The 27190-nt window shown below is 44.0% G+C and overlaps 1 protein-coding gene across 4 annotated transcripts in view; it reads right to left on the bottom strand.

Annotated features, from left to right (window-relative positions):
- The window catches only part of SCUBE2 (signal peptide, CUB domain and EGF like domain containing 2), a 64475-nt gene that overhangs the window by 22332 nt on the left and 14953 nt on the right, over positions 1-27190 (bottom strand). For 2 of the 4 annotated variants that reach the window (XM_012784000.2, XM_076002191.1), the window contains 12 exons: positions 22596-22721; positions 20338-20454; positions 19505-19594; positions 15530-15646; positions 14427-14549; positions 11870-11986; positions 10417-10539; positions 9852-9968; positions 9500-9583; positions 7651-7755; positions 5846-6001; positions 5253-5459 (listed from right to left, as the gene is read on the bottom strand). In XM_012784000.2, coding sequence (XP_012639454.2) covers positions 5253-5459; positions 5846-6001; positions 7651-7755; positions 9500-9583; positions 9852-9968; positions 10417-10539; positions 11870-11986; positions 14427-14549; positions 15530-15646; positions 19505-19594; positions 20338-20454; positions 22596-22721 — 1482 coding nt within the window. The remainder of the gene's footprint in view (positions 1-5252; positions 5460-5845; positions 6002-7650; positions 7756-9499; positions 9584-9851; positions 9969-10416; positions 10540-11869; positions 11987-14426; positions 14550-15529; positions 15647-19504; positions 19595-20337; positions 20455-22595; positions 22722-27190) is intronic. The other 2 variants (XM_012784001.2, XM_012784004.2) reach the window with 2 other exon arrangements.

The following is a 27190-nucleotide window of genomic DNA, read 5'->3' as shown; positions in this document are numbered from 1 at the left end:
GAAAAGGAAATTCCTACGTGTCCAATTACGAATAATTTCCCAATTGTGAAAGAATTAAAATTTAAAAAGAAAATGCCCAGCTCATTTCTGCCTCAGGCCGCTTGCGTTTGCTGGTCCCCCACCATCAGAGTGCCCCCACCACACCAGCGCCCGCACGCTGGCCCCTCCACCCTCACACCCCAAACATCGCTTGCTCTGACAGCCTCCCCTGACTGCCCTACGGAGAGTAACCCTTCCTCTGTGTTATCTTTATTACACTTAGCTTCTGAAATTATCACTTTTCTTTATGTTTTTATTTCCATCTCCCTGTCAGAACGTGTACTTCATAAAAACTTCATTGCTCCTTATGTTCTCACTCCCTCATCCCAAGCACACAGAGTGGACAAAGTGGGATCTCGATTAATACCGGCTGAATTAGTTTTTCTCAATGACCACAGAGGAAAGCTGCTGCTGTTAAAAACTGAATTAAACTTTCCTAGTCTCTCACGAACCCAGGAACTAAAATACTTCCCAGTTTGCCAGTTGCCTGGATTGTGTCTTCTAAAACTCTCAGCAAGTTTCAAAAACAACCAAATACAAAAAATAGATATATTATCAAGCATATTTCTTAAATAATTTATCTTTTAGCTGGCATTATGAAAGTATATTAGCTGGAAATCCACATCACATTTAATTTTTCTTTAGACACGAAGGACTTTATGAAGTACTATGGAGCTTAAGGAATTTGTTCCTTGGAGAATATACTCACTTTTTCCCCCCATCTTGCTAAAATTGATCACAGATGGTACAAAGGTCACTTGCAGAGCAGGCTGTCCCCAAAGTCCCCAAATGCCAAGTTAATGAGACTTTACTAAGTAAAAATGACAATAAGAAAGAAAGTCTACAATGGGTCAGAAGTGATTACTTTCTTTGGTGTAACTTGGGACTTTGCATTTTATTTTTTTTAAATGACACTGAAAAGACAAATAGTTCATTGGAAAAATAGGCAAAGAACCTGGATATTCTCGGAAGAAGAAATCCAAATAATCATAGACACAGGACAGCATGCTCAGTCTTACTAATAACCAAAGAAAAACAAGTTAAAATAACTTTTTTATATTTTGGTTATCAAATTTACAAAAATTAAAAGGATCAATGATAAATAATCCATGTTAGTAAAGATGTGGGCAATAAACACTCAAATACAATGTTGGAAGGAGTATACATTATTGTGCTCTTTTTGGAGAGTAACTTGGCAGTATCTATCAAAGTTTTAAATATATGCATGTTCTTTGACCTGGCCATCATACTTCTATAATCTATTCTTCAGAATCCATGTGCACAAATAAGGATATTTATTACAACACTGTTTGTAATTTAAAAATTTGGAATAACTTCAATATCCACCAGTAGCAATAGAGCTAATAAGTACTTGTGTCTTAAAACAAATACAGACTATGAAGCTGTAAAAGAAATGATGTCGCTCCCCTATTAGCATGGAAAGATGTTCTTGGATCTACTCCATAGTTAAAAACAGCACGTAGCACTATTCAAATTGTATTGATATATTTTTTAAAAATATGTTTATTCACATAAAAACCTATAGTCTATTTTCAACCCAACAGCCAAAGTCATCCTTTTAAAACATGAGTCAGAGCCCTGTTACTCCTCTGCTCAAACCTTCCCCCCCACCCGCCTCCGCTTCCCCTGGCTTCCTTTCTCTCTCTGAGTCCTCACTATTTCTCCTTCGCTCACCCTTCCTCCCTCCCTCCCTCAGCTCTCATCATCCTGACCTGCCTTGCAATACCTCAGGTGTTTTGTACTTGCTGTTTCCTTTGCCTGAAACTCCTTTCCCCCAGATATCCCCATAGCTTGCTTCCCCCATCTTTGCATCTCTGCCCAAATAACACTTTGCAATGAGGCCTTCACTGGCCACAGTCTACATTTTAGGGGAGTACCCCTCACCCTGCCCTGAAACTCTCTCTTCCACTTCCCTTCTATTCTGTTCTCCACACCCTTATCACCATCTGCCACATGATACACTTCCTTGGTCATTGGTTGTTATCCATCTTCTTTCTCTGCAATTGTAAACTCTGTGAGGGCTGAAATTTTTGCTTGTTTGGCTCAGTGTTGGATTCCCAGCATCTAGAATGGTACCTGGCACACAGTCGGTGCTCAATAAATATTTACTGAATGAATAAAATTTAATTTTTACACATGCATAAATACTGATATGGAAAAATATACAGCAAGCCATAAATGCTACTGCTGGGTAGTGAGATTAGTGAGCTATAGGGAGAAATCTCATCTTTACTGTATATGTTTCTGTACCATTTGAAAAATGTACTACTTTTGTGATTAAAAAGCAAATTAAAAATATTTAAAAAGATAAACATAATGTGGTGCATGTCTATAATCCTAGCACTTTGGGAGGCTGAGGCAGGAGGATCATTTGAGGCCAGGAGTTTGAGACCAGCCTGAGCAAGAGTGAGGCCTTGTCTCTACTAAAAATAGAAAAAATTAGCCTGTAGTCCCCATTACTCAGGAGGCTGAGGCAGGAGGATTGTTCAATCTTAGGAGTTTGAGGTTGCAGTGGGCTATGATGATGCCATGGCACTCTAGCCTGGGAGACAGGGCAAGACCCTGTCTCAAAGAACAAACAAACAAACGAAAACCATAATGGTTCCATCTCTCCTTTAAGGTGACTCCATTTTTGTGGGGCTTGTTTCAGCAGACACTGAAAATAGTTTCTAAAAAGAACTATCCTATGTTTGTGTCTACTGCATGTACCATCCAGAGTTCAGAAAACACCAGTGAGCCTAGTTCTAATACCATCAAATAGAACAGAAATGCAAGACAGACACACACACACATATGTACAGAGACGGGATTTGGCCCGTGCCATGTGTCTGCAGAGTAAAAAGCCTTCCTCATTAACACACCTGACCCTTCTTTATACCTACTTCCTCCCTCCAACAGGAAGAAGAAATGTCACTGGTAATTCCTTGTGCTGTTTTGTCTACATGGTAATATCTTCAACATGGCTGTCAGGCAGGACGGACCCGATTTGGGTCCATGTGGGCTATAAAACTCATTCAGCTCTTGAGACAAGACACACTGCCCCCCCTTAGAAATAAATCCAACCTAATTTAGCATGACAAGCATCTCAGGGACACATGACACACCACAACAGCTACATAAACCCTCTACTGAGTGTCTTTCATAGCTTGTCACCGTCACGAGGCCTCTGTTAAGTAACTCCTGCTCCTTATCCTTGGGCCTTTATTCCCCAGCAGCAGATCCATGGTAGTATTAGTAATACTCCGACTGGCAGTTTAACACTAGGTTTTTCTGATTTCTCTCCTGGCCACAAGGACCCCCTGGTGAGCCCGCAGGCCTCACCCCGACAGCATAGCAGAGGACAGTGCAGTTTACCCCTAATAGGCCAGAAGGACCAGCCTGCCCTGACAGTTTCTTCAACTCACCCCAGGAAGTAGGGCAGCAACAGCCAAGTCTCATCACTATTTTGGTATGAAAACTGGAGCTCTTAGAATTTTAAATGAGAACAAATCAACCAGCTGAGTTGTTTTTAATTTTTTTTTCTTTGTTTCTTTTAAAGAGAATCAGCTGAAATAAAAGTCAAGACTATCTGGAAACCAGCCCCTTGTGGACACTCACACTTGATTTGTTGCTAAGTTTTGGCAAAGCAACAGATTAGAGCTGTGGGGCTACTGCTGACAATTTTCTGGATCGAGTGCCTCTTCTTTCAGCTTTGCTTATTCAGAAACACGAGTTTGTTCTCCTTAGTTAAGCTTCATTTCTTGGGCCTTGTGATTCTACTGACACTTCAGAAAAGACATCGAGGCTGGGCGTGGTGGCTCACGCCTGTAATCCTAGCACTCTGGGAGGCTGAGGCGGGAGGATCGCTAAACGTCAGGAGTTGGAGACCAGCCTGAGCAACAGCGAGACCCCGTCTCTACTAAAAATAGAAAGAAATTAATTGGCCAACTAAAAATATATATAGAAAAAATTAACCGGGCATGGTGGCACATGCCTGTAGTCCCAGCTACTTGGGAGGCTAAGGCAGGAGGATCACTTGAGCCCAGGAGTTTGAGGTTGCTGTGAGCTAGGCTGACAACACGGCACTCTAGCCCAGGCAACAGAGTGAGACTTTGTCTCAAAAAAAAAAAAAAAAAAAATTTATATATATATATAAGTTCGAGAAAAGACATTGATTTGCTCTGGAGGGGTATGGTTACTGAAAGTCACCTTACTTGGGACCAGAGCACAGACTAGAATTAGACCATCAATGTGATCTTGAGCAAGAGAACAGAGCCCTCCGGGCTTCAGTTTGATCATCTGTTCAATGGAGATAACAACACCTCCCTGGTAAGGTTGCTGTCAGGATTAAATGTGAAAATGAAGATACAAGGCTTAGTGTTAAACTGTGACAGGTAAGAATTCAATAAATCATTAGCATTATTACTTTAAAGTGAGACCCCAGCTTTCCCATCTAAGACTTTTCAAGTAGAGCCTCCCATTACTACCCACAAATCTCTAAACTGACCACCCTAGAACCTCTTGCCAGCTTCATCAGAGGGACAGAATGAATATTGCTCAAGTGCCAGACCTCAGATTTAATTCTGAAACACACAGCGACAACAACAACAACATACAGTGGAACAGACGCCACCCAGAGCCTGGCTGGCGCTCAGGGAGCTCACAAGACAGCCGAGCAGCCCCTGAGCTTTGCCTCTGCATGAAACTACGGGCAGGAGTTTGTTTGTTCTTCGCAACCTCTTTGGTCAAGAGGGAGGGAGATCATAAGAGGAGACGTGAGAATGGACTGTGGTTCACAAGGCTCCCGGGTGCCTTCTTCCTCCAGTCCCGCCCCAGCAGGGAACACAGCACTTGAAGACCATCATCCCTCAGACCCCTACAGGGCAACATTCCCTCTTCTCATCAACCCTGTCTCTTCCTTCCTGTCCCTTGATTCAACACTCACTCACTTTAGTGCCCACCACGAGCCAGGCACTATGCCAGGCACTGAGGACAGAGACGCAAACGAGATCAATCTCGGCCCCGGGGAGCTCTGGGTCTAGTGGGCACGGCAGACACCAACATGACAGGTACTTAACCAGACATGCTGTGCAGAGCGTTCTCTGGAGTGAGCCTGGAGAAGGGAGGATGGGCCAGACCTGCTCTTGATTAATTACCTTGAGTTCACAGAGCCCAGGGCAATGCTGTTAGCAAGAACGGCCTAGGCCACTTACCACACTGGTTTTCCGTGTGACCCTGGCCCACTCCACAGGGCTCTGCCCGCCGTTCAGATGCTCGGGGAGGCTTTTTGGCCATGTCGAGGTCTACGCCTGATAGGTGGAGGTGAAACTGCTCCCTGTGGGCAGCCTTCCTGAGCGTGCGGATGGCTTTCCGGAGCCTTTTCTCCGTTCGCTTTACGATGCAGCTCAGGTCACAAGAAGCTGTGGAAACACGAGGGACGGCAGTGCAGGGGGCAGTCAGGCTGGTGGGTGTGATGACAGCCAGACCCACTGCAGCCCCCACCAACACCCCGAGCTCCCTGTGGACCAAATGGGGAGAGACCTGGAGGTGGGCACCTGGCAGGCTGGGCAGCATTCGATTCAAACAGAAATTTATTTTGATCAAAATGGGAGCTTTGGGGTTTTACGAAGCAGAGAAAATCATGAGGTTCCAAACCAATTCAGTTTAGTTGGGGGGTGGGGAAAAAACAGGAGATACTTCAGTGTTTGTACTATTTTTTTCCCCCAAGAGTGATTAAAAGTGAAAAGCAAAGAAATAAGGAGCAAGCTGTGAAAAGCCTGGCAACGTAGGCTGTTTTGAAACCAACCTGTCACCTCCTTTTGGTTAGTTTCAAGCTCAAACTCAACAGTGATAAACATTTCCTTAGGGGCGCTTGGTCGGCCAGGGGCTCCCGGGACTTGCTTGCCGGAGCTGCATGTAAGGTTTGCGTAGCGGAAGCTCTCTTTTACTGAGCTGTGCTTCTCTGTATGAAGAAACAAAATTATCGGAAGCCAAATCCTGGCAAAGCACTCAGATGAACATTCGCTAGAGCTCAGTAAACATTTCATTAAAACAACTCTCAAGGGACTAAATGATTAACTCCAGATGCCAAGACATTGCAAGCCCTCAGCTTGGAGCACGATGACATTTTAATTTTGAAGAGCTACTTTTGCCTCCTATATAACTTTGCTATTTAGCTCTTGAACATTCTTTTCTTGGACAAATGCTGGATGTTTCTGACTGACCAGCCACATATGCAGGACCAGGGGGCGTTTTGCATTCCTTACTGACGGTTTCGCTAAGGTGCCCTCATATTCTCACAGCTGATTTTCTTAAAGCTAGACTGTAGTGTATTGGGCAGGGGTTGAGGCTTCAATTAAGGAATGAGCACCGGAGTGGAAAGGAAGCCAACTCCTGCTTTCAGGCAAACTGACCTTGGAGTAATTCCAACCCAAAGGGAAAGCTGGAAAGCACATCGACAATGATGTCTCATTTTTAAATAACCAGGAGCAATAAATGGCACAAAGAATCAACAGAACCAAGCAATGTCACGAAGGCATCCAGGATGAGAATGGAAGTGTTGCGTAAGACAGGGCTCTGCACACCCCTGTTCCTGACTGTGGCTGTCTCCCCTCTCCCCAGGGTTTCCTGTGAATCTGTTCACTAACGATTGTTAACCCTAACCAAGGAGCAGGTCCACACATCATCCTCACAATTAATCTGTCTCTATTTTAAAATTTAAAAATCACCTGTCATCCTCCTACCAAGTAACCACTACTGATATGAAGAATTTTCTTTTTTTTTCTTCTACCACAGCTTTTGGATTGTATTAGGTATACAAAATGTTTCTCTCCCTTTTCCATCTCAGCATTATAACAAGAATATTTTCTTGTGTCATTAAACATTCTTTGAAAATATATAATGAATAGTTGCATAATATTCCATCAAATGGAAGACCAAGTTACTTAAAATAGGTAGTCAAAAGTGACTAGAGAGTGCCTTATGTTTATTGGTTTGTAGGATTTATTTGAGGGTAGACTGGGGAAAGAAGTCTTCCTAATACATGAATCTTGATATTTGTTTTTTTTAAGTCTCCAAAAGTATTCTAAGAAATAATACCAGATATGTGAGCTGGGGAGAAAGAGGAGTGCTAGAGTCTGCTCTCTTCAATAAGGCCAGTTCTACTTGGATGGTACTTGCTCTGCTGAAGCCAGTGGAGTTGCTGCTTCCAAAAACTAGACCCAGCAGGAAAGCTGGATATTATATCTTTGTTCATCAAAGCCAAACATCTTTTCATTTCTTTGGCTTATGTTCAAGCAAACTCTAAGATCTAGAAAATTTAACCCAATTTGATCACAAATTGCTAATTCATCTTAAGCCTTTATTGATGCCTATAAACTCACAGGTTTTCCCAGGGCCTCACCAACGGTAACTCGAAAAGGAAGCCCCAAACTGTAACCTTGGAACTACACAGGGGTGCTAGGTGAGGCTCTTCTTCCTCCCTGGAGGTTCTGAATGGTTCAGTCCCATCCGAAGCATGCCTGGATCCTCGGGACACCCCCTGGCCCCCCATGGGCCTCCAGCATCCCAACATGCAGGCAAGCTCCCTGCACCAGCTGTCTGATTTCATACCTGGTAATGCTGGTCGCAGACCCTCGGGAAACAGCTCAGCCTTTTTCAAACTACACTTGCCTTCATTTAGCTTAAAGGTTACACTTGTCCTGACGATGGCGACATCTTCAGAAAGAAACAAGTGAGAGATGTTACCTTCAGAGGCAAAGGAATGCAGACACGGGGAGCTATCCGCTGGTGGCTCCTACCACACGCTGCACGCCCCAAGCCCCTCTCTTACCCTGAGACCAAGAAAGGTTGGATCACAGAGTGCCCATCACCCTGGACTGGAGGACCAGGAGCCTCCTAAGAATCACGCTTTTCCCCACACACGAGAGATAAACCCAGTGTTGAAATGTAACAAAGAGAGGCTCAAAGATAGCCTCAACAGTGAGATGAAAGATGAGGTCATTTTTGTGTCTTCCTGAGAAAGAAGGCCAGAACCCCCCAGGTCAAATGTGGATAGGACTGTGGAGGGAAATGGTGAGGGGCTGACGCTCCTGAGTGAGCCTGTCCTGAGAGGACAGAGCAGAGGCAGCTGCCACTCCAGACAGAGACGGCGCTCGCTAAGTGTGGCCGGGATTGCCAGGGTCTAGGAGGGAGCAAGGGTCTCATTTTGAGGGCCTGATGCACAAAATTCTGTTCTCCTTCGTGTGTCAGTCTCAATTATATATTAGGCTCTGGGGTCAGTGGCCTAGATTCAAATTCCAGCTCTTTGACTTATAATGAGAACTTGAGCAAGTTACTTAATCTCTGTAACCCTCAGTTTCCTCATCTGTAAAACAGACATAATTACGGTACCTACATTAACCAGGCTGTTGTAAGGAGTAAATGAGATAATGTAAAAAAAAAATTAAGAAAATAAAAATGTTTAGCCTACTGCCTGGTACACAGTAAGAACGGAATAACTGTTAGTTATTTGTTTGCCCACCCTTGGGGTGGCCTCGATCATCAAGGAACCATCACTGAGGGATCTGGTGAACCAGACCATGATGTCTGCTCTGGCTGAGTCCAAACTTCTGGCAAAAGGGGCAGCGAAGGACAGTGCTTAAAGGCTCTGGACCCACACTTTCTGGGTTCAAATCCTGGCTCTTCTATTTCTTATCTAAGTCACTTTGGGTAAGTTATTTCACCTCTCTGAGCCTCAATTTCTTCATCTGATTAATGAGGATAATAATGAGATTTACCCAGAGGGTTGTAATATGGCTTAAATCAGCTAGTACGCGTGATACGGTGGCTGGCATATTTGAGCAGCTCAATCAATACACGCCAACGGTTATCCTGCTTTGGGTCTCCAGCTTTGCTCATACATGTAATTTGGACATCAAGATGTAATATGGACCTCATCCAGATGTTCTTCTGACATAATGACAAGGGTGTCTATATCTGGGAGAGAAAGGCCTCCTGAAAACTTTGGATTTTATTCTTCGTCTTGTGACAAATAGGAAGGAGTTTGGGCTCCTTTCTCAGGACAGAATTCCTGCTGCCCCTGTTCTGCCCAGGACTATTTCCATCCACACCATGTGCCCCAGGCACATTCCCCACTGGGCCTTTGAGGTGCTCTGGAGGACAGGGTGTTTGGGAGACCTGAGTTCCTGGTCCCAGAGCTCTGTGGGCATCTGCCCAATATGATGATCCACCAGGCTGACCACAGTGCCTCGTAGCACACAGTAGACACTCATAAGTATCTGTTACATGGGTGAGTCAGATTTCAAGCACCAGAGCTGCAGGCAAGAATACCCTGTAACATGCTCACAGTATAGAGATTAAGAGAAAAGAAAATAAAGCCAACATCCAAGAACAGTACCTCATGAGTAAAGCCCACTGAACACAGAGAAACCCAGGGAGAACACACAGATTTGGTAATTACCCCCAAAAGCAGAATCATTTGATTTTTGCTGTTTGTTCCTGAGAGGAGAAGAGCCGCAGGTGACAGAGTAGGCCTCTTGCAGTCCTGACAGACAGAACGTGGGTTGTCAAACATGTAAGCAAAGTTATGGGCTATCCAGGTAGCAGCTGTAATCACCCCCATCCCGACTCTGCATGAGCCACTGGAAAAACGCCTAGCATATGGGGTCTTGAAGCATGGACCTCTCAAAGCATGGTGGTCAGGGGATATCTGGTCAAGGATCTAGAAGCCCTTTGAGGGAATCTAACACTTAGAGGCCAGGGAGGCCTGGCCCTGACATGAAGACCTGCCCCAGGGACTGGGCCCCACTCACCTGAAGAGAGGTGAATGCCAGAGTGACATCTTAGGAAGCACCTGTCTCCTCCACCACTCTTACCGCAATGCAGGGATACGTGGGGTGACACACTAGTGGGCAGAAGCCCCTCCACTTCTAGACAGGACAAAACACAGACACTTACAGAAAGAGAAGGATGAATCTAAGTGTGACAAGGACGGTTGAGTCCCATGCACCAAAAGCCCCAAGAAGAGAAAGTACAGCTTGACACCCCGCACAGAACATACACCAGGCCTTATTTCCCACCAAGGTAATGGAGACCCTTGCTTGCCATTGTTTTAATGCAGAAAAGCAACCAGGAAAACGGAAGTCAGTTCCAACCTACACAGAAGCACAGAAGGAAACACGAGAGCCTGCAAAGTATCTCCTGTTTTTGAACTATGTAAAGAACAGCTGCTGCAGCTGAGGGAAAGAGAATTCAGTGGAGGGACACTCAGTCCTGGCACTCCTGGCCCAATCGGACCTGGGAGCGCACACAGAGCCACGCTGCCTCTGGGCCAGTGGTGGGCCCCACTGACCGGGTCTGCGCCTCAGTGTCCCTTACCCACACAGTCTTTTTTGTTCCAGTGGAGCTTGTACCCCGGGTGGCACTGGCATTCGTAGCCGCCCACTGTGTTCACACAGATCTGCTGACAGCCTCCATTGTTGACGCTGCACTCGTTGGTGTCTGTGGAACAAAAACCACTCTCGTATCACAACAGCCTGTCACTGAATGGGCTGATACTGTCCCTCCCTTGAGGAAGGAGCCACAGGGCAGTCACATGGTTGAAACTCACAAGGCACAGGAAAGGTGCTGACTGCCCTCAGGATGTGCACTGTGCACCAGCTGACTCCACACCCCACTCCACACTACACTGCCACCCAGTGAATCTCCTGGTATGAGCCTCACTAGGGCCAGCTCAAGTTTCATTCCTGACCAAACCATTCCCTCAGTAGGGATACTCAGAAAAGGCCACACGCTACTTTCAGATGTCCAAACTTGGACACTGCCCAGGCTTTAAAACTCCACCCACCAAGGGAGACACAGAATTAGGTCTCCCTATCTAACCACTTATGCAGTTGAGTACAGACAAGGAAAGGGGTGTGCTCTAATCCCCATCAACCGGAGCCTGAGTCTGGGTGGAAAGGTGGCTCTATCTAAACACAGACATAGATCCTTACTTGGGGTACATTTCCTTGAGGTTTCTTGATGTACTGGGAAGAGTATGTTTCTAGCCATACCAAGGATGTATTGAAAAAGAGAAGGGAGACGTCATTATCTACAGCAAATCACTGCTGTCCATTCTTCTTAGGCACAAAACACAAGGGCTAGGCAGGAAGTATTTAGGGTGGTGGTTTCAACATCCTACAGATGCTCAGGAAGATCACTTTGAAAGTCCTAGACATTCTGGATTAGAATCTGAACCTGTATTCTCAAAGATTGCTGTGGGGAGTGAAGTGGGAGTTAGTTGGCACCAAATCTGATTTTATGCCATTTTCTGCTTGGCCATGAGGTTATGAGACAAGAGAACATGTTGCTAAATGGGCACAGAGTGGAGAGATAAACTTACTGGTTCCACTTTCAGCTCAAAGACCTAACTGTGGGGCTCAAACCAAGGTTTTGCAGCCAGTTGCTACGCACGGCAGGCTGTGGAATGGGTTGGTGTCCCGCCAAGCCTCTCTGAGGACTGCAACTTCACTATCTGCTGGGAAGTTCCAACAGACAGGGTAGCAGCTCCTGAGAGACCCCCCATCCTCTGAATACAACCGCGAGTCAATAAAGTCAATAAGGAATCCACAGCTGAAAGAGCTCGGCTCCTCTCTGCTCCATTTCACACATGACGTGTCAAAGGGATAAATGTGGGGAGATTTCCTTTAGCAGATGCTTCCTTTGAGTTGATGGACTCACTGCTGTAGTACAGGGACTGGGATGTACCTTTCATCCCCTGAGGCAGGAAAATAAACCTCAGGGGTGGAGGCCCCGCAGCACCCCACCTCTCGACTCTAGGTCTGCTCACCTCCACAGTGGGTGAAGCCGTACAGGGTGTACCCTTGGTTGCAAGCACAAGCAAATGTGCCAGGGTGGTTGATGCAGCTGTGGTCACAGGTCCTATCCAAAGAGCACTCGTCCACATCTGTAATTGTCAAAGGGAGAGGGAGCTGAGACCCACTCTGAGGAATGAGGGAAGAATAGGCTTATAATAAACACCAGTTGCTGACCAACACCAAAAGTGACACACACAGGGTGAAAAACGATCTATCCATTCTCCTCATTCACTTGCATTAAGGAAGGTGTTGAGCAGCCCATCCTAAGTACAGTCACTGCCAGGGCCCTTATTTCCACATTCTGTTGCAAACTACACTTGCTTCAGAGCTCAATTGGTCTTTCACCATGCTTATTTGTAGGGCTGAGTAATTTAAAATATTTAAATGAAGCCAAATGAGATAGCATACCTAAAAAGGGTTTTGTACACCTGTAAAGTGGTAGCTATGCATTATTATTATTGTCACATTACCATGGGTAAAACAACAACAGTCATTTATGAGCTATGATGAATTGAAAGGAGAAAACACTTGGTTTGGAGGTAAATCTGGTTCCCATCTCTCTCTGATCTTTCCAAATTTAGTCTTCTGGCCCCAAGAGGCCAGTTAATCCCAGATTTTAATGCCCTCTGCCCTAAAAGAATGTACTAACACTAATATCCTCTGTAGATTTCTATTGTAGACACTGTCATTTGGTGGTTAAGCTCTGAATAGGATCCTCTTGGCCAATCCCTGGCTTTGATCTTCCCCCATAGTCCAGTCCCACGGGTTCCCTGTCTTCCTGGTTCAGTGTGAAAGCTTCCTTGGCTGCAGCTGGGGTCATGCAAACCAGCCTCAGGAGGGTGCATTTGCCTGTCTAATCATCTCCTCTTCCCTAGCTGGCCCTCACATCTTTCCTGTAGTCTAGAATGTTAGTGCTTCGCTCTCTCAACTTTGAAGGGTTTTAACAGAGTTACAACTCGTGTCTCCAAATGGATAAACCAATGTAGCACTCGCTGGAAGCCAACTAGACCATTGCTAGACCACTTTTTCAACACCAAATGTGCCAGGAGAAACTACATTAATAAAAACAAACATTGGAAGGAACAGGAGGAATGAAAAAGTGAAATAAAAAGGGCAAATTCTTGCAAAACCTCTTCGTCCTTAGCTTTTCCCAGAAATCCTGGCAACTTCTTCATAAATTTGTTCTGTGCAAATATTTGTTCTACTAAAACTGATTGGTGAAAAATGAGAAAAAGTCAGTTTCCTTCCTAGTAACTGATGCCATTCTCTGAAATCTGTTATTGCTATCAGCCAGTTGTCGAGAAAGTGGACTTGTTCAGTAGCTGACTTTGGCTGCTCACTATGGGCTTTTGCTTTGCCAAAAATAATGAGATCACTTTCCTAATTCCTTTTTAATGTGTTTACACAGCTTAAACAGTCTTGCTTGCTCTATACGTTGTGAAACATTATATGGAACAGCAAATTTGCTTTCCAAGTCAAACTGAAGAAATTATTATTTCCACACAATAATCATCTAGAATTAATTTACTGAATTTAAAGGAGAATATATTTGAACTGCCTGACAAATTATGTATTGAGAAGAACAAACCAAGAGAGGAAAAAAACCTAATTCACGCCATAAAGTTTTTAAAAAAGAAGTAATTTTACATCTTTTTTAATCTGATGAAATCAGATACCATATTCTGATTTTGATTTAAATCTGAGATTTCTAACAAAATAAGTTAGACAATCATTCTTTATTTACAGAAATGGAGAAAGAATAAATGATAGCACATCTTTCCTCAGAGCTTCTTCCTGCATATCAATAGGACATTTTAAAAAAGATGGCTATCTAAAAGTAATAAATGATGCTTCCCACTCTAAACAGCTTCCCACCACCCCAAATAGTTATTAATATCAACAAGTACAACCTAGAGAATTCCCCTTGCTGCACCCCTTATATGGGAAAGATGCCTTCGAGAAGGGGTTTGTAATCTTGCCTAAGCATCAGCCAGCATCTTCTCCCTGTCCACAGCATCAAAGGCTGCTCATTTAAAACAAGGTCTGTAAGGAAGAAGCCAACTGGTACATGATCTTGATTATGTACTGACCTCAACTTTTTGCAAGGAAGGCATGTTAACTAAATCTATACATTTTCGCTTTTAATTTGTAACTTTTGTTATAAATTCTAAAACATTAAAGGAAATATTAGAAAGGAAAAATGATTCCTAACCTCAACACCCCAGTGCAACCCTGCTTGCATTCTGTGTTCCATTCCATTTCCAGCAGCAAGCTCTGCTGTAATCGCACCGGATGGGTTCTTTGAGGTGTTCTCTAATCATTAACGGCTTAATTTACAAAATATACCTGTGAGCTACATCAGTGTTTTTATTCTACCTAATAGACGAAATAAGCGAAGGCTGGGCTGGAGGTTGGAGTAGTGGCTCTGTGAAGAAGCCTGGCGAGCCAGTCTCTGCCGGGGTGGGGCTACATGTTCTCTGCTCCAACCAGCGGGCCCTTGCACAGCACGGCTACGCTCTCAGCACATACCTTGGCAAGACTTCTCATCTGTTAATAATTTAAATCCTTTTCTGCAGCTGCAGTCAAAACTGCCCACGGTGTTTTTGCAGAAATGATCACAACCACCATTGCGGGTCTGGCACTCATCAATATCTGTAACAAGCAAGCATCGGCAAATCAGAGAGGAACACTTGCCTCATTTCCCACAAATCCCTGAAGTGCTATTATGAGTGTTCATTATTCCCTGAAATGAAAACAGACTCATAAAAGCATTTAAAAATGCTTGCTGATGTTTTTAATCTTATACATGTTTTCTTGTCTGGCTTAACCAGTTTTGAAAGACAAGTGCCTCATCCTCTTGAGAACTTAGACTTGCAATGCCCTTGACGAGCAGTAAGAAAACAAACTAGGGAAGAGAATGGTGAGGTCCTGTTATATTCTCATCCTCATGTTGCTCTCTCAAGAAAGCATGGCTCCCTTTAGTATCCTAACTAGTGTAGTTTAATGATTAAAGTTGTAAGGGACTGGAGCACTTGTTTTGGCAAATTACACAATGATCAAATAGCCTCAATGTTTTTAAATTATTCCTGATACTCAATCTTATCTCTTCTCAGTTTCGTCTGGTAATTGGTGATCTACTTTTTATCATGCTAAAGAACTCATCCTTTGTACTCTTGCCCATGAAATACTAGCAAGTCATTGGGGTCTCTCTTCATCAGTAAAAGTTAATGGTACAGTTATTCATTAAGTCCTCTAGATAATAATCTTGACTGTTTTTTTACATAATAATCTCTAGGCTATTATTTATGATATGTTGATATTATCTCCTGCAAATGAATGCTTCCTTGAACTGCCTTTTTCTAATAAGGCCACTGTCTGAAATGAATTATTTGATGCTTGTAGAGGCTGACCTCCTCAACAATTAGTGTAATTAAGTTGGTTCTAATTAAGCTTACTCAATTATAACCTTCCACTAGCCCAGGGAAGTAAAGCTTCCATCAATATGAATCATAAGCAAATCTAAAGTCACTTGGGGTGTGGAGGGGAAGAGCTGCCTTTATCCCCACACTTAAGCGGCATGGGGCTTCCCCCCAGACCAGGGCACCCAGCCTCCCTGAAGAGGTGAAGGCTACCTTTACACGTCTTCCCATCCAACTGGAGAGTGAATCCAATGGGACAGCTGCAGTGAACCCCTGTTGAAGTATCCTTACAGGTGCGATCACAGCCTCCATTGTTGACAGCACATGTTTCTGACAAGGAGGTGAGAAAAGGCAGTTAGCTTCCTAAAGAAGTGCTGATATACCTGTTATCATTTAGCAAGTTCATGGAAGCCAAGAAGCATGGTGGGGTACTCTTGATCACACCCCAAGTCTCTGCCATCTGCAGGTGGGATAGAGGGAGAGCAGGTGCAGCCCCTCCCACTCATCTAAATAAGTGATATTTTCTGAGGAAGCTTGTCAGGGTAAAGGGGTAAAGATGTCTCCCAGCCTGCAGAGCTGACCCACACTAATGGATTGAAAGCCATTAAAAGTACCTGCTGATCCACAGCCAGCAACCTGCTAAGTGTGACCATATCTGGCAGGTGAGGTGTGAGTGCAGAACAGGGCAAAAAGAGATAATGTTCCTTTCATAATCCTGAACCTTCTCCTTTGAATGTGAGTAATGGGCAAAGCAAGAGGGTAAACGTTGCCCACCCCAACAATTCCCTTGGTGCAGACTAATAACTTCATCTTTGCAACTGCCAGTTTACTCAAACTATAAGTTTAACTTTCCCTGAAAGGAGTAAGGCCTGTCATAACTACATGAAAAATAAGCCACAGTTGTTAAATCACAACTATGGAGATGAGGAACAATAAGCAAATGGCTTTTAGTTCTGTATTTTGTACAGTTATTCCAAGTAATAGACAAGTGCTAGTCAACATTCATTCAATTGTCAGCACCTAGGTATCCAGAAACATGATTTTTTTTTTCTTCCATAGCTACTTCATTTGAAAGCCTAGGGCGGGGGAGGGGGGGGACAAGCCCAGTTCTAATTAAATATGACAGAGAGAACATGTATGTTTATCTGTTTTCTTTCAAAACCTCACCAAAATAAGAATAGATTTTTTTTTAAGTATAAATCCTTAAGGACAAAGAAAATGGAAGAAAAGAAAAGACAATAGATGAAAAATATCGAATATGCTGGAAGCAGCATCTCAGTGGAGGGGCAGCGACTGGCGCAGCAGAAAGCTGAACCCTCATGGTCTGCAGACCGAATGCCAATACATGGTAACTTATGTGAGCCACAGAAGCCCAGAGAGGCCATGCGGATTGGAGGTTTCAAGTTACTCTAGAGGCAGAGATGAGGATGGAGTTAAAAATAGGAAGATTATTTGAGAGTCTATACAAGAAACAGTTAAACCCCTAGAGCTCCTCCTTAAGTCATAGCCCCTGTCCTATTCTCGCTACAGCAGAGAAGTTTATCTTCTGGAAAAGTTGGACCCGAGAGGCACTGGACTCAAGGGCACCAGACACAGCAGAAGAGGAGAGGGAGGCACTGTCCAGTGAAAGTCTATATCTAGAAAACAGAGATCCCAAACAATTCTCACACCCCTCTGCCCACCCTTCCCCCAGCCCCTCAGATCCCAGAGTGCTGGCAGCTGAGCTGCATGAGACCGAAGGAGATTGAAGGATTCCTCTTCAGCTAAATTGACCTGCCCAAGTGAAAAGACCTATAGATAATGGCATTTGAGGATTGCCAAATAAAATGGCTAAGTCACTGCCTAGTCACCCACACATGAAGCCCATCAGTTAATAGAATATCCAACTGGCTTTTTAGTATTTCACTATTAAATATGAAAAATAAGTCAAGAATTACTAGACATTTTTGGAAAGCCTCTAATATGAAAGAAATATACCAAATCAAACAAACAGGAAAAAAACCTAGAGGAAAGGAAGATAATATAGGGAATAAATAATATAGGAAGATAATATAGGGAATAGGGGATAATATAGGGAATAATAAGGATAATATAGGAAATAAAATAATAATATAGGGAATAAAAGAGAAGTTAAAATTTTATAATTAATTTCCTCAGGGAGTGGAAAAGAATCCATGAAATAAGAACAGGTTCCTATAACAATACACCAAACTAAAATTCTTGAAAATTTAAAATATGAAAGCAGAAATTTAAGAAGAATCCTGTGGAAAGAGTAGAAGAATAAAATGAAAAATCTCCTAGAAAGTACACCAAAAATACAAAGAAAAGAGAAAGAAAATTAGAGGAGCAATTTAAGAGTTAGAACAACCACTGATAGGAGTTCCAGAGAGAAAGATCAGAGAAAATGGGGTGAAGAAATGCTATATCAAAGGGAGAAATGTAAGAACATTTCTCAGAACCAAGGGACTTGAATGTCCACATTAAAAAGGCCTCCTGAGTATTCAGCACATCAGGTGGGCAAAGGCTCACAGTAAGGGACCTTATTGTGACATTTCAGATCACCAGGGACAAGAAGATCCTGAAAACTTACAGCGAGAAGCTTTTCAGGTTTCATATAAAAGGATCAAGAATAAAGATGACTGTAGGCTTCTCAAAACAATACTGAACACTTGAAATCAATGGAGCACTAATTTTAAAACTCTGGAGGAATATTCTTCCCAAGTCTATACTGAGCCAGATTCAATAAAGAGTGAAGGTAGAATATAAACACATTTTCAGGATGCAAAGTTTTTAGAAAACCTACATCTGATTCACTGTATAAACTAACAAAAGACAAGATATGAGGCTCACCAAATGGAGAGTGATGAAGGGAATTTTTAGGCTGATGGGGAAGGCCCAGAGGAGAGATACGCAGCCAGCCAAGAGGGTCAGGCCCTGCAATAGCAGGGTGGAAGCCTCTGAAAAGACCTTTTAAGGAAGAAAATTGAATTGATAAGTCACCTGCTACATTTGAACACGTTGAAAAGTGTTTTAGAGCTCTATCAGAAATTTGCAAAAGAATTGGTAAGAGGTACTTAGAAAAGTAAACAAAGAAAATAAAATCATGTCACATTACATGACTTGGGTGAATCATATTTACATATTCATAGTTGCAATAATATTAGCATATAATATTGATTTAAATTGTGATACAACTGTATTCAGGGTGTGGGAGAGAGGGTAGACGTGTGTGTGTGTGTGTGTGTGTGTGTGTGTGTGTGTGTTGGGGGAGGGAAGCAGTGAAAGTTACAACCTAGTCTTCTGCAGCAGGAAGTCGAAAGCCACTGTCCAAAACTGACACATCAAGAAATAACTGTATATACTTCATTTTTCAGAATCATGGGAGAGAAGGAGTTAGAAGAAACAACTAGGAGAACTGAAATGTTACCTGCTTGGTAACCAATGGCTGGTAACTAGTGATCTTACCTGACTATTAAAGCCAGAGCTGTCAAAAGATGGATTTGTTAGGTGGAGCCAACCTTTCTCCAGAAGAGTAATGTGTCAAAGGATCTGTCTGACTCCCACCCCCACAGCCACTGCCTCTGCTTCTCATGTCCAGCTCACAGGCAAGTGCCACTCCTCTCCATTTATCTCTCCTACCATGAACACGGCTGAGTCAGAAATAGGAGACTCAGTGGACACAAAAACAGATCATCCACCATGCTGAGCTAGCGGCTGCCAGAGTCCTCTCTCATTCCAGCTTCTCAGAAGGAAGGGAGCTGACACCCACTGACCACCCGCTCAGTCCCAGGCACTGGACTCTGGGCACTTTTGCATATCATTATCTTAATTGAGCATCCTGATAGCCCTAAGAGAGAGATTTTATTCTATCCATTTAAAGAAAGACCAAGAGATGTAGGCTCAGGGCAGTTTGCCAAGTCTTACAGTAAGTCGGACTAACTGTGTTAGTACATTAACCCAATTATTCTGACAGCTTGGCTGGTGCACTTCCCGCAGTACCAGGGATCTGGGGTGGTGATTAAGCAACAGCAGTGGGTGAAGAACAGACACACACCCTGGCTTTGCAGGAGCTGCTCACTGGTCCAGCTGCTCTGAGGGCATGTGACCCCCAGGTTCAGACCTGATGCGGAAGGTTGGGGAGGGAAGGGACAAGGGCAGTGGCCAGGGGAGAGCAGTGGAGTCACCTACCCATGAGCAGCCGCCGCTTCACCCGCTTATCCCCATCTGCCACAGATGTGGCATTGCTCTCTGCTGTCTCCAGGGCAGTGTCCTCTCGCTCTACAAGAGAAGCAAAACAGCACAGTTCTCAGACGGAATGAGTCAAATTATTTATCCCCTACACAGCCATTTCTGCTAAAATCCCAGACAGGAGAACAACGTAAGATATGTGTCTCTGTTCACTCAGCAAAAATGTGTTATAATGAGGCTCTGTAGGAAACACAGAAACACAGCATGTTAAAAGGCCACAGATCCTCAGTAAACATTAACTATGGAAAAGCTTTTAGAAGTATATTGTACTCCAAAGAGACACTGGGGAATGCAAGAGACAGATTCACTCTAGTACACTTAGTCCAGGACAAAAAGAGCCTCAGGCTTAGAAACCTCTAAAATGGAGCTAGCAAAGGACACACCATGAAGGGCAGGGAAGATATCCCAGCGGAAATATGCAACCCTGGCTCCTGCTGGCCATAAAGGTTGCTGCATCATCCAAACAGCTAGCTCTAGCTTCGGGCCTGGCCCCTTGGGATGTGTTGTCCAGTCTCCAGAATACCAGCTTCAGGAGCGGCCTAGTCCAGGAGAGGAGGAAGGGCTTTCCAAGGGTGCATGGGGAGAGAAGGACTTGCACCCCTGACCCAGGACTTGCACCCACTCCCACTGCAACATGTGAAGCAGCACGAGGTCTGTTTGGGGGCAAAGGCACCAAAAACAGCCTGTGCCTGGAGCTAAACACCATTAATAGTTAGGGTTAGAGATAGGAAGGTTGGGGCAGACCCTCACCCAGTGTAGGGGTCACCACTCACCAAGGCAGCTCCTCCCATCTGCGTGCATCCTGTAGTGTGGATGGCAGCTACACTCCGGGCCATCAGCTGTATCTTCACAGGAGTGCTGGCACCCACCATTTCCGTGGTTACAGGTCACTGAAAGCAAAATGAATCAATACACAAAGCGCTGAGATTGCCACGACCAGGGCTATGATTGGTCCAGAGAAACTCTGACTTTCATTCTGTATTTGAGTGCCTAGCACATGCCAGGCATTGTGCATAAAATATAACTCTGATTCAGACCCTGTCCCTGTCTGTGTGAGCAGACAGTCACAATACAAATTGCAGAAATGCTGAAACACAGGTTTGAACAAAGTCATGCAGGAAGATGGAGATGGAAGAGTCTGGGGAGATTTTTATTTATTTGAGGGGAATTATACCAAGAGATTCTGGACTACTGCTTTTCCCTATCTAGAGAAGTTTGCCTATTAATACAGCTACACTGGGACTTTGGGAAATGCTAAGGTGCTTTATGTCTGGAATAAACAGACAATATTTAATTTGTACATATATGTTAGAATTTCTCTCATCAGATTCCATCTGGGTTAGTTAGAAGGGAGGATGATCAGAGGAAATGATGACTCTGCACACAATTAATGTGACATTAACCAGTAATTACCAAGACTATAGATGAATGCATTGATGATAGGCCAAAAAAAAAAAACCCAACTACAAAACTACTCATCAAACTGTTTACAGTGGTTACCTCTGGCAAGAGAAATGGGAGGGGGAAACTACATGTTTCTAGTACACTTTGGAGTGTTTGAATTCTTACATAGGCCTTTGTAATTTTTCTAGTCTAAAAGAACTAATTACATATTTGTGATGATCTGTCATTATAGCTACATAAAAATTGTATGTGCATATGAACTAAATAGGAATATGAAAAACTTGAAACAGCTGGTTACATGGTAAGAATATGGATCTTGTTTCTTCTTTTTAAATTCCTCAAATGTTACAAGAACATTATTCGAGCAGTGACATCTTAAAAACATTTAAAATATTTACAGACACGCTTTGAGGTGCTCTACCTCTAGCAATCAGTCCCTGAAAGTCTGTGAAATGCAGAGTCTCACTCTACAGGTGAGTCTGGGAGGGCCTGGGGCCTCCTTTTGAAGATCTGGAGACAGGATAAGTGGTCTGCATTCTCCTCAGGCCACGAGAAGCCCTCAGGGACAGCCTCACTTTGAGGGGCCCTTAGAACCTGTTGTTGGAGGGTAGGGGTGGCACCAGCCCCGGCCTGGCTGCCTTTGGGACCGCATTCTGCCTTGTGGTGGAGACATGGGGACAAGTCTTTCACTGGTCAAACTGTCTCCTCATGTCTTAACCAATAAGGTCTCCTCACTGTAAGCAACCATCCCTAGCAAACTGCAGGGGTCTTCCGTCCATGGCTTTCAGAAGAGTTCCTAAAGGGACACTCTTCAGTGTTTTCTCTGGCATTAGCAGCGTCTAGAACACCATTGCCAGTTGTTTCCCATTATCCACTGGAACTTTGTTAGTATAATCACGGTGTGGCAGCTGCGTCCAGATCGTGTATAACATTCATTCGCTCATTCATTAACAAATGTGTATTGAGCACACCCTGTGGTAGGCACTAGGGGAAGACTGAGAGACAAAAATGAGACAAGGTCCCTGACTTGGAGTGGCTCACAGCTGGGGAGACAGACACATAAATACACAGTTCCACCCCAGAGCATCACGCACTATCACTGAGGAATAAACTAAGTGGTGGTGAGGGCGGTGCTTGTAAGAATGAAGTGGGATACGACCCATCTTGCGACAAGCCTTTGCACATAATAAATGCTTCAAAAATGGTAGCTATTATCTTTATCCTTGTTAGAAGTTAAGTGGGATGTTGAAGGTTGAGTGAGAGTTCCCCAAGTTGGGAAGGGAGGAAGACTTGAGAAAAGCTTGGAGGCATCAAAGAACATGGGCTGTTCTCCAAAAGGCAAAGAGCTTAGTGCTTGGGGAAAGGAGGCAGATGAGGTTTACCAAGGATACAGGGTCCAGGGAGCAAAGAGCTATGGTTGCCAGATGAGGAAATCTGATTTTATTCTGTGGGAACAGGGAGACCACCCTTCTGCAATGAACATGGACTTGGTGGAGGCCGGTATCTCGTGCCAGCTGCCTTCCCTGCTGCTGCTGTGCTGTGTGGAGGGTTTCTGATGCTGGGCCACAGAAGGCAGCCTCTGGGATGGGGCGGCTCCCATCACGGGTATGCGCCAGTCCATACTTACAGATGCAGTCTCTCTGGTTCTTGGCCAACTCAAAACCAGGTCTGCACTCACAGGCGACGCTCCCCCTTGGGGCCTCCTTACAGATGTGACTACAGCCGTGATCTTTATTCATGCAGCTCAGGCCCTCTGCAAAACAGCAGCATGCAACAGGTGACTAGGCTGTGGTCAGCATCCTGAGCCCTAGGGGAGCTGCAAGGGGCTGGGGGTGGGCCACGGACCTGCCCACCTGGGTCTCTGTCAGCCCCCTATTTTAAAAGTATATGTCATTAAAATCAAGCCAGGTCAATTAACAGAGACATGAAAAATTTCTTCTATCACCCAAGAGATACGATGTCTCAACTCTCCTAAAGAGGTGGGAGCCCTCCCAATCAACTGGAGCTCTCTGTTGGGTGATCCCAGGAGCTGGTACTCAGACTTGTATCTCTACCATATCTTTATCCAAGATAAAGAATGATCAAGAATGCAAAGAGAAAAGGAGACTGCTAAGAAAATTTACAGATAGAATGATAAAGATTCCCAACTTTTTCACATACTCTTGAAGATAACTTCCAACCGTCTTCTCTATCTCCACCAGATCTACACTTTGGAGGTGAGTGTGACTGCTATATTTTGGCATCATCATATGGACCGCCTGCCCAGGGATCTCTCTTATGTGACCACCCTCAGTTAGTCCCTTGGTCCCTCCCTCAGCAGGCTCAGAGCATAAGCCTCTCACAGATAGCCTGATGCAACAACACAACAACAAAGAACAGAGCGAGAGAGAGACCTCATCGTGTGGTTTCCTCTAGCTGCTATACAACGCCTTTCAGGTATACTGTAAATTTCTCTTAGGTCCAAGCTTGTAGTAATGGTAGTGGGAAGAGGGATGGTTGGTTATGCTCCTGGATGGTTTAACATGCATGTAAAGGATGGGCACTACCAAGGTAAACATCTATGTGGTTTACCAGCATCTGCTGCATCTCAAAACCAATTCTCTGAGACTTTCCTGGCTATTCTCACACCCAAGAGTGTTTTTAAGACATCTGCTCAGTTTATAGTGCCTTAGTAAGTACCTGTTCATATGTTGCTTCTTTGCATTTGTGCAATACAGCTCTACAACATCTCTAAGAGTAGAAACTTTGTTTTCACTGGCTCTCTACTAACAAGACACTTTCTAATACTAGAAATAGCATTGTTTTAAGCATGCGTACAAGCAGGTTTTATTCACCTTCTCTAGGGTCCAAGGCTATTCTGTATCATGCTCCTAAAGCCTTAGCCACTAGGTTCTAATGAAGTCAAAAGTCTCTCTCCAACTCTCACCACAGAGCCATCAAACTGTGCTTAACTGCACCAATTGTTTTAATACAAACAGATGTCATTCCTATTCTAAAAGACAGTGCAATAGTTAATACATCCCATGCTCTCTTGAGTCTCTCTTAAAACCATCTTGTTTTTTATCTGACAGTTACAAGCTGTTTGCACTCTAGTGTTCAATCTGCTGGATGTTGCTGGGATTCCTTCACCCATGCCAAGAGCTGCTGCCAATTAATACGGAAAGAGGCTTGTGCCGGATTGATGGAAAGCTTTCTCTTGCTCTAGCTGGTACTTTCTGAAGTTGTTATTTGCTCTCCAGCACTGAGATAGCATGAAAGGGGAAAGCTACCTCTAGAAGCAGTATCCTGTCCTCCAGAGAAGGCCTAGCAAGCACTGTGTTTGCCCGTGGGTCAGCAGACATTTCAAATAACTAGCACTTGGGGTTAAATATAATAGTGCCCACAAAAAGGAGGCAATAACACCTGGAAAGTACACTCCCCAAACAGGTCAACTTCTTCTTTTTCACTCTGTTTACAAGTCTGTTAAGACATTTGCAAAGTGACCTTTACAGCCTCAGAGCAATTCACTTACACAAGAAACACTTTGTAAGAATGACCATGTGCCAGATGCCACTGTGATATTCAGAGAAGTTGCTGCCTGATGTCATCTCATATCAAGTTAGACCTGAAGTTATCAGGAGGTAATGGAGGCTTAAAATGGCACTGGAAATGCTGATGGCTTTTCAAGAGGTGACCCCAAAGCTCTCCATAGTACCCTGATTCAAAACAAGACCACTGCTTGGAGCCACAGATGCATCTGGTCCAAACTGGGTGGCCCAGCACTGGTCCTAGCTCTCCCCAAAACTGGCCTGGTAGTCATGTCCAGGACTGTTAGTTCACCAGAAAGGAAACAGCTCAAAACACTGGAAATGCCCCATTCTGGTGCTCCCTAGGCTCAGGGTTCCACTGAAGAATATTTTTGGAAACCAAACAAAAATATGCCATGTGAACTGGGAGGGACACATTACATAAAGTGGGAAATAGATTCTGCTCAGAGTACAGCTTCTTCACCTCCCTGACACCTTCCACACTGCCCTGAAAAGGCAGCAGCCGACCATCCAAGCATTCTCAGAGCAGACAAAATGAAAGAGAAAGCTCATTTTGAGAGCCTGAGCACCCATGAATAGGAACAAAGGCGGGCTGGGGGTGATGTTTCTCTCCAGCCTACCCTCATTATATGGGTGAAAACACACAGTCTCTTTATCAGAGCTTTGGGGTCTCCAAGGATAAAAAAAGTCAATAGGTTGAGTTTTCCTTCAGAATCAACTGTTATGATCCCCACTATTAAAAAACATTTAGTAAATAGTTACTAAAAACAATAACAGCAACACTAGAATATACTAGCTTGCAGTATTACTGTCTTTTAACCATTTTAAAGGTCTCTACTGTTGGTTTTAAAGTCTATTTTAGTACATTTCTAAGGGTTTAATATGCACATCAGGGAAGAAATTCTATAAGAAAAGTGTTTACAGGCTGTTCTACTTGAAGAATTAAAGCCCTAGGAGGGAAAGGTTCTCCATTACAAATCGCTATAACCTATTGGCTCACACTGCCATGAATTTGCCAAGCCATCAGGTTGAAATGCAACAGAAAATCACACAGAGCACTTCCAGACCACAGCTCCAACTCCTGGATTTTGGTTTTAGTTCCAGACAAATATGTTCGTTTTAAATACTCTTCAGGGGATCCAAGAATGTCTGAATTGTAGAAAATGTAGAAAACAGTTTGCAGAAAAGAACCTGCACTTGTATTTGCTTCTGTTATGAGGAGCCTGTGTCTCTCATCAGTCTGGGGAGCTTGCAGGAGGAGAAAGAGGGGCCAAGCCAGGGCTCTGGAGGTGCAAGGATAAGAGGTGATCTTAACTGCCACATGCTGCTTTGTGAGCAGGTGGAATCCACACTGGGGAGTTCCAGGAATGGATTTACCTACAGGTTCCCTGTCAGCCCTTCCCCGTCAGCCACCTGAACAGAAAGCCAGAGTGACTTCATGGGAAGCAGCTTTGAGCAACCAAAAGGGGAGAAGCCTTTGTGCCACTAACATCTTAATTCATTCCTACCTCGGGTTCTGTCTGTGTTGGACAAGACTGCGGTACGCACCAAACAGACCAGAGAACCTGGCAGGGAAACGAAATCCAACTGCTACTCCATCAAGGGCCTGGTGTGAGATAAGAAATCCACCTGATCAGACCCAGTGTGTGTGACTCCCCTGCCCCAAACACTGAGAAGGAACAGACTAGAGGTGATAGCCATCAAAGCCATCCACTCCTGGGGGGTTTTCTAACAATTTTTCTTAGTACCCATCATCCTTGGAAAATGAGACAAAAACCATCTTCCATGAAGAAACCCTCTAAAAGTCACTAAAACCATGATTAAAACAATAAATCTGCAAATATGTGATTAAATGGTAGTAGAACTTAAAATGACTTCATTCTTAAGTTACAGGAACAAATAAGCAACATGTGACAAAAGGAGTTAATAGTATAATATTACGGCATTACCCCTAAAAGCATACAGATGCAATCCTGGAAGAAATGCAACCACCAAAATGTGGCTCTTTGGCTTAAAAGTGAGCAGAGTAGAATTAAAAGGATGACATTGAGTTAAAAATAACTAACTGGACACATGTACTTAATCCCTCTCCCTCCCAAGAATCCGCTAATACAACAGAGGATTTAATAAAAGGTATAAACTCACAGTAAAGAAAATGAAAGGAAGGCCATCAGAAGAGAACAGTTTTTGCACATTTATGGAGGAAAGGTAAATGGTGACACAGGTGAAAGAAACCACAGCACAGAGAGCCCAAGTCCAGGGAGGGAGCCCTTCTGCCCATTGGAGTTCAAAAATGCAAAATAGGGAAGGGCCAGATCTAGCTTGGGGCTGAAAGCAGGGCAATTTATTGAAAGTATCCATGGGGAGGATCCAGCCTCCTCCCTACCCACCCAGAGCAAGAAGCACGTGTTGTGGTTTTCAGCACCTTTTTGAAGAACGTGGCAACTCATGCATGACATTGCTCCTGAGACACCTAGTCATGTTTGAAATGTACTCTATTTAAAGATTAGAATCAGAGAACGTGAGAGTTTGAAAGGACCTCAGAGTTCACCCAGTCCAGTGCACTTATTTTGCCAGGGGAGGAAGCTGAAGTTAAAAAAACTTGCCCACAGTTACCCAGCAGCAGAGTCTGGGCTTGTCTTCGGGCCTCCAGCTGCCCCTCTAAAGTCATTGTGTGTGTGCAAGGGTGGATCTC

This window comes from Microcebus murinus, chromosome 4 (assembly GCF_040939455.1).
Source record: "Microcebus murinus isolate Inina chromosome 4, M.murinus_Inina_mat1.0, whole genome shotgun sequence".
In the NCBI taxonomy this organism is placed as follows: domain Eukaryota; kingdom Metazoa; phylum Chordata; class Mammalia; order Primates; family Cheirogaleidae; genus Microcebus; species Microcebus murinus.
Note: the sequence above shows the minus strand (reverse complement) of the source record. Positions and strands in the feature narration are given on the sequence as shown.